The sequence below is a fragment of the Amblyomma maculatum genome, chromosome 7, assembly GCF_055883805.1.
Source record: "Amblyomma maculatum isolate TAMU_Amacu chromosome 7, ASM5588380v1, whole genome shotgun sequence".
In the NCBI taxonomy this organism is placed as follows: Eukaryota; Metazoa; Arthropoda; class Arachnida; order Ixodida; family Ixodidae; genus Amblyomma; species Amblyomma maculatum.
This window is the reverse complement of record NC_139350.1, coordinates 100,282,803-100,294,807: the sequence shown is the minus strand read 5'-3', so window position 1 is coordinate 100,294,807 and position 12,005 is coordinate 100,282,803. Positions and strand designations below refer to the sequence as shown.

The window sequence follows — 12,005 nt, the reverse complement described above, 5'->3', positions numbered from 1 at the left end:
AGCTAATATTGGGAAAGCGCTGCAAAGTCTCGATTTCGTTGAGAAATTTATTCCATCGAATAGTGTGAAGTGCTGCCAAATGAAGATTACGTCGTTTTTTAAATAAATCAGTTCTGCGTGGCCTAAATCCCGATTTGCTTTAAAGAAAAAAAAAATGCTTTTTTTTTTTTCAGCTCTGTGCTTTCCATTTTAGGGTAGCCTTTACTTGGGTTAATGAACACAATTTTTTTTTGTAGGAATTTGTACTTTTATAACGAATATCGGATATAACGAACGAATTTCCGCGCAAAATGAGACTTCGTTATAACGAGGTTTGACTTTTTGTTCATTTGCAATACCTACAGCATCATTAAAGGCATCAGTAAAGAATTGACGCAAACAAAAACGTGTTTAACAATATGATTGCACAAATCACAAGAACTAATGGTATGGCGCAACCAGAAATAATATTTAAAAAAAGATTTTATATTAGCAATAAAATATTTATTCAGCAAAAGCAAGGGTCACTAACAATAAAAGCAAATCAGGCAATAGCTATGAAACAGGGCAGCATGTAAGCTCTAATTGGACTTTTTGGAATTTTGCTTTTGCTCACACTGGAGTTTTTTTCTTCCTTATCTCCTAAAGATTAGCAACCTTTTTTGGTAATATATGACCTATTCTTAAAAAACGTCAATTTGAGTTTATTGAGTTAAATTTACACTGTTCTGCAATGCAGCATGATGATGTCTTGTGGTCGCCCTTTTTCTTGCATAGTGGAAGCACGTATACTCTTTGAAATATGTTGAAAAATACATGCCAGGTACTAAATGCATGCACAATCACTTCCATGTAAGAGCAAGACAACTTACAATGTACTGTGGTGAGTCATTGTTATGTGCTTGCTGTCTGTGAGGAGGAGGAGGAGGAGGAAAAAGCATTATTTTATAAAATAATTTGAGGCACGCAGGCCTCCTAGGTCTCTGCACGAACCCATTCGCAATCGCACGATCTAAACATTTATGTTACGTAGATTCAATGTGCTTGCTGTCTGTGAGGAGGAGGAGGAGGAGGAAAAAGCATTATTTTATAAAATAATTTGAGGCACGCAGGCCTCCTAGGTCTCTGCACGAACCCATTCGCAATCGCACGATCTAAACATTTATGTTACGTAGATTCATTATGTGTGAGGCCCTGCTGACGACTATCTTCTGCCTGGCGTGGTCAACTGACTGCAGTGAGGTCTCGCAGTCCTCCCAGGTTCCAGAGGCACCGGCAGGGTGGGGGGAGGAGACGCAGAGCAGGATGAAAGAATGTGGGTAAGGGCGGCCTTTGAGTGGGAGCACAGAGTGCATATGGTATTGGCAGCATTTATGTTTGCAGATGATGCCAGAACAGTCTGAGGGACTGGTGGGGTGATGTGATTTTAGAAAGGAGGTGTGGAACCTATGCAGGGCTCCCTTTTGATGTGTACTACCTGTCTGCTGTGATCCTCCACTTTGATCGGAGTATGTTTACCATCTAGTTGCTGCGGAATTATATGCATTGCTACTTTGCTAGCCAACCTCAATGCTATGTTACCAGTCACGAAACAAATTTTAGTGTCATTATATAATGCGTTTTGAGAATTATGTGGGCAATGAAAGCAGGTTTTGCAGAACGAACAGCAGCCGTTCGGTCCCATAGCCAGCCCTGTGCAAGCTGCCGAAGGTTTTACCTGCTACTGTACTCCATGGCATGATTTAATATATTGGCAGTTCACTTTCAGCAAGCTGGACATTCTACAGTTAAGCGGTAAACTCTTATCGCCCCTACTGAATCAAGATGTTCACACCTCAAAAAAGAAAAAAGAGGCAACCTAACAGGTGAAACATACGTCGACGCATCAAGTAGAAGTTAGACTTGGCTTTCGTGCTGCAGTGGTTACCGCAGATTGCTTAAAAGCAGGAGGTTACAATTTTGACCCATGCAGAGTTTATCCGTTTTTTTTTTTTTTTTTTATTGCTACTAGCTCATATTTACTTCAGACCGCTTTCATTTTTCGATCACAGCTTATATGACCCAGCAACCACTACGGCAAGTATTTGGCAGTATTTAGACTGCCCATAACCATGACTGGCAAGGCGCATCTTCTGGAGTGAAACAGAATTAAAAATAAAGCGTCCCTGCCTATGCTATTATGAGGTTAAGCCAGCAAGTAAAAAAGGGAGGGGCTATGAAAAAGAGAATTTCGCATGACAGAAAAAGAGATAAAAAAATTAAGAAACGGAGCATTATAACGACACATGCTGTGTCGCTAGTGGAACACAGCAGTTAGACGTCCATTAGCCGACAGCCATCTTGAGAGTGATGCGGTGTCAACACAGACTGTCAGCCAACCATTTCCTTTGGCGCAGTGTAAGGCAGACTCTCACATCAGGAAGACACGGTGTTGGCAGACCGAGTCAATCATGTCATGCTGGTGTGACAGGTCCTTAAGATGCCTTGCATTTAAGTTGTACCAAAATCCAACTAAATGGCCCTCCTTGAACTGGTGCCCTTGGGCCCAGTACCCAAACACCCTTACCACCAAGCTATCAAATTAGCTAGAGCACTTCTAAACCTTGAGAAAAGATAAACAGGTGAAAAATGTAGAGGGTACTATTCAGACAGGTGTAGAAGAGAAAAAGAATGAAAGAAAAGAAAGCTGCAGCAGCTTCTCTCGCCATTACAGACATGAGTATCACAAATGGTTTCTGCCCTCAAGTCTTGCCAACTCTAAAAGGTTTCAGAAAATTTTCCTCACCCATGGGAGTTGCTGCAGGTGAAAGGAGACAATGGTCGGTGAGAGGGACAAAACGCCCTCTGCAGGTCAGCCGTCAGCCTCTGAAATAAAAGTGAAAAAAAAAAAAAAAAAAAAAAACATCTTGCAGAGATGGCATAGCTACTGGTCTTCCACAGCACTGCCGGCCATGCAGGGGCTTTGCATTGGGCACACGCACTTAACACATGACTTCATTCCTAAAACAGAAGACAAACCTTTATGTGAAGGATGTGGAGGTGAACTAACAACATATCACATTCTACTCTCATGCGCTAAACTGGAGAAATTAAAACAAATATTTTGCACCGTTTTACACTGAACAGATCCTTTTTCATCCTAGACTGCTTTTGGGAGAAGATACAATTGTTGAAATTTCTCACATTTTCGGGTTCCTAAATGAAGCAATGATCCTTAACAAGCTATAACAATTTAAAAATGGATTAATCACATTTAAAAAGAAAAGACAAACAACCTTGTTCTTGGTGCATGATAGCCTTAGTCGCTTATGTGCCAAAAACCCCAACACACCAATCTAGTTTTCATAGTGCTAGTTTTTTTTACAAACTGCTCTTGTGAATGCTGATGCAACTTATCACAAGATACAACGGAGTGATCATACAACTGGAAAGGTCAATAAAATTATCTGGAGACCTCAGTATCAGGATGGTTGAAATGTTCTCATTGGCATGACCTACTAGTTGAAGTGGCAATTAAGACTGAAAGCTATTACTGGTTTTTCTGATTTAATATCACAGAAGAGTCAGTATAATCTCCCATGTACAATGCAACTACACGACTACCCCAAAGAAAGAATTGTGAGCCCCTAGCAAGGAACACTCAGCGTCAGGACCATGTCTAAAATTTAGGAGGCAAGCAGCCTCATTTATTGACAGAATATCCTGGCTCTTATAGAAGCTACACAACTTGCTATAATGTCATTTTATGCACGTAATTTCATTAGGTCTCATGAAGAACTACGAAATAGAAGTGGCCTGAAAATATAGCTGTTGAAGTAAGTGAAAACGTGCAATGTTGCTGCCATTATTACTAATATAACTGCCTCCAAAGATTTATTGCTCTACCGCTTTGCTATCACTCACAGCTTCGAGTCATCTCTTCATGGTTTGGGGGAGCAGCTACACGACAGACAACAATGCTCGGAACCTACAGATGCTGCATGTAGTCAATAAAATCCAAAAATGTGGATGCACCGATTGTATAATACCTGCCATGCCACAGTGCTATAGGTAATGAATATGCTCACTGCATTCATGGCATAAATAATACCAGGTGCTACTTAATTGGAAGCCACAACTCTGCACGCTAAGTACATGTGATGGATGATTAGGTTCTTGCAATGGGCAATGAAGTAAGAATGGCACTGGCAACTACACATAGAATGCAGTATAAATTTTTTTAACAGTTTTCCAAGACAAGGTTCATTCTAGAAGGGCTGTGCTGGAGTGAGCCATAACAAGTGCCAGCACAAATCTGCCACCTGTTCGAGCCAACTGTTCGGGTGATAGATTAGCTAGTTAGCCAATTCTTGAATTCAAACTTTCTAGGAAATCAAACTGGGGCATCATCACCAGTCTGCCTGCACAGTTTCCTCCACATACACATTTGACCAGACCTCAGCAATATGGACTCCATAACAAGAACAACAGTAAGGGGTAATAACTCTCCTTTTAATATTTCTCTGGGAAAGGAGGCAACATCTCATTTCCTGGCATGTCAAACAATCTGCACTAATACTGAACATATAATTGAAGTGCTCAGACTACAGGGTGAGAATAATACAAATATGATGGCTTGATATCGTTTCCTTCATAGCCAAATTTTAATATTTCCTTTTAGCAAGCAGTCAACACAGCCACATATCAAAATACATGGATTGATAACTAGTTTTTAACCAGTGGTGCGGATAGCAACTAAACAAAATTGAGAAGGAAAAGAAGCACCTGACTAGGAAGGTGAAAGAATTGGTGAAAACTGCTGCACCATAAGCTATGAGAAGTTCAATGATTGCCAGTGAAAGAATTTGTTGGTTTGCTTTTTTAAAGAACAGCAGTGATATACCCCAGGGAAAACTGGAAACTTACTGCCAACATACCAATGGGCAATTCATAATGCAGAGGAGATGGTCAGATAGGTTAAATGGATAATAAAAGCAGTTCTACCCCTTTCCTTTTTTAAGTAGTCAAAATTTCATTTATCTTTCTGGTTATATTGACATATGTCTGGCAGTAGAAGATGCACCTATTATTACCGAGAAAGCTACACTGAGAAGCTATCTACTGAATGTATTGAAACTCTTGATAGCTAAATAAATCTTATGTGATCACCATATTGTACAATAATTAGAAGTGCAAGGTGAATTGTGGAATGAATTGTGCCAAGGCATCACAGACTGGTTGCAAATCTAGCCAGTGAAGGCAGTACCTTCGATTCATTTTCGGCCTCTTCCAGCTTATGAAAAAACCATTTTCAGTGAAAGCATAATCTGTATCATTGGAATCAATCCGTAGAGGCAGACACTGATTGGCCCAAAGTTGACCTAAAGGGATCCATAAACAAAGCCATTGTGAAACATTCCTAATCTTTTTGGAGGGAGCTCAGGCACTTATATTCAGTTCACAAGCCAAATGGTTGCCTGCTGGCAGTGTTTGGATGCAGAATGCAGAAGAATGAACAGCACTATGAGTATCCATTAGGCATTGCTTGAGCAAGTCACCACTCCTTGGCAAAGGACAATGTAACTTCCAATACCTTGAAATAAAGAACACCAAACTTCTGACGAAGACCGAAGTGGCCATGGTGCTCCTCATTATTTTGGAAGCAAGAATGCAACCCATCATATCTGCAAGCCTGAAATTCAACCAAGCAGTGCCACAGTGCCAACCCAAAAGGAACCTTCAATTCGGCTGCCATCCCAATGTGTGCAAGTTTGGATTTGAGACCATGTAGCAACCCCTTATATTGGCAATCAAGTAGGATGAAGCTTGCAGGCATCTCTTAAATTGGAAGCTGAAGGTTAATTAAAGAATATATATTTCAAGCCGAGTACTGGTAAAGTACACTCAAAGTACTTAATCTAAAAAAATATAATCTAGAGGGCACCATGAGATAAGTTGCCTACTGCAAGACACTTTCCATTGGACCTCAACTGCCTATCTAACACTTAACATATTCCAAGACCCTAATGTTGAACCCAGAGTGCCAATGTGCAAGGGCAATTTACCACATCCAAAGAAGTGCCAGAGGCAGAGCAAAAAAAATGGAATTGTCAGCCCTAACATGATGCATCACTTGTTGAAAATATACCTGCATTTTTTTTTTACTTCTAAAACATTTCTACATTTTCCTGATATAAAACCACTTCTTGATAGATACATCTACACACTGCATGTTACATACTGAAGCCTGTTGCTAAATTTTTACTTCCTCATGATTTGTTCTTTATCGCCAGATTTTGACTGATAACTATTGAGAGGTTAGGGACTTCTCTTCAGAGCTAGGGCCATTTTTCCACTTTTCAGCCATCATTGCAAACAAGAACTGTTCTAAGCCCACTCGTCATTACCAAGACTTCAAATTGTCTATATTGGCGATTGGCAACTGGTTGCCAATCACTGTACATGAAGCACTACTGTGTATGTATATTCTCCCATGGGAGTATATGCAGGACTGCTAACTAGTCTCACTCAACAAACTATAATCAACATGCCACGGAAATAAACACCCACACTCCTCTGCAGCTTCAAACATCATTCAAAAGCTCACTGTGTGAGGCAACTGGAAAGAGCAGCAGTCTTCAGTGTGCAGAAATGCTCAGCAAGCATAGTTGCAGACATATTGCCTCTAAAGCTTTTCGTGTTGCCTATCTGAAATTAGCAGCTGCAGCATGCACAGGCTGGTAGTATGTGCAAATGAGCTTCCTTATAAGCAAATACTGTTAATTCCAACAAGGAAGGCATGATTGCAATTAGAACAAAACAGAGTGCTTAGTATACTTAAGTCTATGTGCATACATAGTTTTGAAAATTGGCATTTGCAAATGACCCCTCCACTTTCAATTTAAGATTACAGATTAAATTTTCTCCAAACATATGTTAAAATTACAAAAGAATGCAAAAAGATGATGTCATTGGTTATTGCACTGTTCCCACATGACCAAAGAGCAATTATGAAAAATATACATTTCAAAATACAAACGACACGAAACCCATCCAATGTCTTTGCCAAGCTCTCGCCACAGAACAGCCATCAAAAAGCACCACATGCACAACAACTGCGCACAGCCCTTTGTTTTTTGTTTACACTGGCTCACTGGTAAGGACGCTCGGGCTTAATGGAGGCTAAGCTCAAGATGCTCATGTACTGTGCTACATTCAAGATGCTCATGTACTGTGCTACACAGCAAAAATTAAGCCAGGAAGATCTCGTGCCTGGCACACCCCACACTAAGAGCTATGTGTCTTGAGACCCCTCGCACTCGAATGTATAAGGACTGCAAGGATACAAAAGCAGGTTGCCATCTATTCTTGTTAGTACTTAGAGTACATCTTCCCTATTCTTTTGGCAATTTCGCAGTAGGGCCATTTTTTAACCTAGGCCAACTATACCGATTTGCCAAATTTCCAATACCTCCAATGGTGTTATGCTACACTAGTGTAGCTGGTATAGGTTAAAAAATGGCCCTAGGAAGTTTTAATAAGAACCATTACATATATTTTCTAAAACCCGATAAGAAAACTTTCTACCCTTTGTTTAAACGATGTGCGAATTTCCACGTCAGGCGGACAAGATCACGTGACAAGAGTGACATAGGACGTCACAAAGTAACCTCTCCTTTTGTAATGAATGCTTTCCACCACCACTAGCTACCATGGCTACGCATTGCCCTCTCAACAGGCTTTTCTGTACCTCCCCTAGCCCGACGCTCCGCGCTAGTGGCTCTTCTGCGCGCGCTTTTGGTTTTCGTTCGCCTTTTCCCCTCCTTTCCTAGCTGGCGGAGATAAAATGGTCTCGAGATAAAGTGGCCGGTGACACGAATGGGGGGGGGGGGGTCGCGCTCTTTTTCCCTCCCCCTAAATATATGCTGGACACAGCTTTGTTTCTAAACTGCTAATGACCTGTCATGGTAAATGAAAAGCGGAAAAACTCGCAAAAAGCAAGCACGTCGGCGTGGAACCTCGAGCTGCGCTCCCTGCTCGATTTGTGCCATCGCACTTGTCTTCGAGCGCTCGCGCAGAGCCGTACTTAATAAAGGAAAATTCTGGTGCACCAACTGGATCACACACCGCGAAGAGACCTGTGAGCAGCACGGGTACAAGCTCCTCGCCAAATGTAAAGCATCCTCAAAAATATTTCGCTTAATCTGCTCCGTGTATAGGAGCAAAAAGTGGAGAGCTGCGACTGTCATATTGTGTGGCTGTCACGGAAAAAGCATAAAAATGAAGGCTGTGGCTAAAGGTACGTCCGACGGATCCGGTGCGTTTTTCTTCGGGATACGACGGACGGATCCGGGAAATATTTTTCAGAGGTACGGCGGACGGACCCGATCGGTAGGGTTCTTCCGACGGACCCAACGCATTTTTCTCCGATATGGGCCTTGGGATCCGTCGGGAAAGCCGGACGGATCCGAGATCCCCAGATTGGCAACATGGTAGCCATATGTAGCCAAATCGAAGTTGGTATGAGGTGTACGTTATATGTACGTGCTAGGTGCTAGGTGCAAGAAGTGGCATTTTCCTAACAGGTGTACCTTATTTCTCCTCGCCACTCCAGTCGGGTCACGCTAACCTCGAGCATGCGGGGGTTTAAACTACATGTACGCAAAATTCAACGACAAGAAAAAGATGCAGGCTAAGCACTTTAGTCTAGTCTTCACCTAAATACCAAATAACATTGCTGTTCACAGAAAATTCGGATCATTCGCGCTTCCGGCTTTCCGGTTGTGCACTCTTGCGGTGCGGTGCAGTAGGTCTTCGCCTCGACGAGTCGATGTGCACCTCGCCGCAGTAGCAGCGCAGGCCTCTAGTAGATTCGGCATCTCTTGTGCCATATGGCTCTGAGGTAGAATTTAAACGAAGAATTTAGCTAGAAACATCCTGTTTCCTCGGTCTGCATGTGAGGAACGAGCATAATGCCATTTCACATACATACTTTGGACTGCCGAATGTTCTGCACGGCGAGGTGTGTGTGTGTTGTGCCGGCGCTAGATCTTCGGAGGTCGATGCAGGACCTAAGACAGTGTAAATGCTAGGAATAGCTCGCTCGCATTACGGGCAGATCGAGGTGATAGTTTAGTGCGAAGCGAAAGCTGCTCGTGAATGTGCGTATCTCGATGCCAGCTGGTGGAGCTGGTGCAGTACGTAGCATCGCCTGCAGCTATGTGCGTGACAGCGATGCTTGCCGTACACAACCCTAAGTGAAGACCGTGATCTATGTTAGAACGGATGCACTCTTCGTAGCACCTCATCGAGAATCGCGGCTAGCTGATATCACAGAGGATAAGATTCATTCACGCGTAGCAAGCGGAATGTGGCCGCGTTCGACGTGCATATAGCCATGAGCCTGTATATCGACGTCCGCCGTATCTTTACGAGAATCGAATGGATACGTCGGACGTACCTTTAGACACTTCGAAAAATGAAACTAAGAATGACTCTGCGAAGATCGATCAATCCTCAGCGGTTTTTCAGCAAATTATAGCAAATAAACGTTATTGAGATATGAAATGAAAGCCTACAAGAAAATTTTATTAATATGATTACTAATATTGAATGCCACAGCTAGCACCGAACTGCCGAGCACACCAAGGTGGTGTGAGCATCGTCTAGCCGGCTGCCGCCATCACGCGGGTTTTTCTCCCTTCACCTCAAACATATGCACATGATATACTATGTTTGGATTAAAATTGTATTGTACTGTAAAATATGGATAGAAGATAAGGAGCGTAATACTAAAGGCATTTTCCGCACCCATATTTTTTTTTTTCGCTTCGCCACATTCCTATCTCGAGCAAGCGAACTTTTGCCCAGTAAAGGCACCTGCCTCCTGCTCGTCAACGTCTTTGCGCAGTTTTACCTTGCGCAGTATTAACCAGTTTTAGTTAACATATATACGTGCTGAGCCGCAAGCGCAAAGAATGGCGTGAACAGAGCGCAGCTCGCGCATTCCCCGCATACAATGTGAAATAAAAAAACGCACAGTCAACAACAACAACGCGTAGTGAGCTTTTCAGAGCGCGCACACCTCCGAATCTTTTCGACGGTCATCACACACACAAACACACACACAAGAAAAGGATAGGAAATAGTGTGCAGCCGTCGCGTATGCTTTCTCCCGTACGCAGACGCCGCTCCCCCATCACCCCACGCTGTCGTCAGAGGCGGATGAAAAAGTAAAAAAAACTCATTGAGAGCAAGGAGGACCAGGACGGCAATGCGTGGCCGTGACGTAGGTTCTACCAGTCGCTTTCTATCCCCTCCGATCGAGTCACACTGATCAGACTCAGCACCATGGCTGTCAATGAACGTTTAAGAACTATAGTTGGTTGAAAATATACGGAGCCATTCACTACACTGTCCCTCATAGCCCGAATCCTCATAACAGAAGATGCTGCTGACACGATGCAGTTGCAAACACCACACGTACGCGGGTGCGTCGATATCGTGACGTCCTGTGGCAGCATGAAACTGCAAACCATTTCGGTCTGGCCTAGGCAAGGAAAGGCAAGGCGGGAATGCTGAAATAATAATACCGCGGCAGTGCGAACACCCGTTTCGAAATAATGATTCTGTCGAAAGCACACGAGGAAAATTATTAAGCTCCGCTGAAGTATAAAATTGACGGCACAATGATGAGGTTCGGTTAGGCTTAGTGGTCATGCCTTCTCCAGACGGGTGGCAGCCATATTGACCAAAGCAACCGAGTAAATATTGCAGTTTACTTGAAAAATACGAGCATTCTCCAACTTCTCATTCCAACTACTGCCGTCTTAAAATGCGGGTACTTATAAATATACGTGTCTGCAATGAAGGAACTTTAACTGTCGAACATTTCTGGCGATGCAGTTGGATAACTACAAGTTGAAAGCAAACGATCAGTCGCCGCCATACTGGCACCCAATAGTCAGCCGCAGAAAAAGACGAAGGAGCCATTTTTTTATCCTACACCAGCTACACTAGTGTAGCTAAAACCATTGGAGGTATAGGAGGTTTTCTAAACTGTTGTAGCTGGTGCAGGTTAAAAAAATGGCCATAAAGTCAATTTGCATTGCGCTGAATTCACAGGCAGGCCTATGACGTCTTGGCAGCCATGTTGACTAAAGTGACCAGGCAAATATTGCAGTTTACTTGAAAATACGAAAATTCTCAAACTTCTCATTCCAAATACTGCCGTCTTGAAATGCAGGTGCTTATAGATATTCATGTCTGCAACGAAGCAATTTTAACTGTCGAATAATTCTGGTGATGCAGTTAGATTACTCAAAGATGAAAGCAAACGATCACAGCCACCGCCATACTGGCACCCGCAGGCCCGCAGTCGCAGAAAAATACAAAGTCAACTTACATTGCGCTGAATTCAAGCATCACCGCTACCACGCAAGGCTGCGCTGAAATGAACCTTGCGCGATGCGCGTACTGCTATTTATACGTTTAGGTCATGTGATCCTAATCGTCCAATTACAAAACAATACATGCAAATGATAAGACAGAAGTCAGTCTATAAAAACAAAACCAGAACTAAAAAATCATCGCAACTCTAATGAACGACATGCGAAGTTTGGCCATGGTCTGGCCGCACTGGGCAAGATGGCGGCAATATTAAAGTTCCCACGTTACTATGGTGTCTATAACGTTACTCGTCCCTTGAAAATGTATTGCTGCTCCTTGTTTGTTGAAATTTGTAGTGTTTTGTGAAAAATGGTCGCGTTTGCGACGGTTCACACTTCATTCTGACATGCTGCAAGTGCACTATGGACTGAGACCGAAGTTCAGGCGCCGGCGTCGCTGAAGAACCTCAAGAAATCGTGATCAGCTGACGAACGTGTTTAGAAAATTTACCGTTGAGAAAAGCGACGTCTGTGTTTCCGGTGCTTCTGAAGGAGGCACGTTAGCACTGCAGTGTGTTTACATAGTGCTACAGGTAAGTACTTCAACGATTTCGCCTTTATTCAGCGTGAATGAAAAGGCGCAGCGCTCATCGTGCGAGC

The 12,005-nt window shown here is 42.9% G+C and overlaps 1 protein-coding gene across 16 annotated transcripts in view; it reads right to left on the bottom strand.

Moving 5' to 3' along the window:
* Positions 1 to 11,508, bottom strand: part of LOC146184121 (uncharacterized) — a 54,095-nt gene extending 42,587 nt beyond the window's left edge. For 8 of the 16 annotated variants that reach the window (XR_014708835.1, XM_084609278.1, XM_084609273.1 and 5 more), the window contains exons 1-2: positions 11,363 to 11,498; positions 2,765 to 2,844 (exon numbers count right to left, since the gene is read on the bottom strand). Coding sequence is in view for 10 of the 16 variants with exons in the window: in XM_084609273.1 (XP_084465399.1) it covers positions 2,765 to 2,768 (4 nt within the window). In the remaining 6 variants the exon portion in view is untranslated. Of the gene's footprint in view, positions 1 to 851; positions 889 to 2,764; positions 2,845 to 11,064; positions 11,080 to 11,362 lie in introns of those variants that run through there. The other 8 variants (XM_084609277.1, XM_084609279.1, XM_084609286.1 and 5 more) reach the window with 4 other exon arrangements.
* Positions 11,509 to 12,005: the final 497 nt, after the last annotated feature.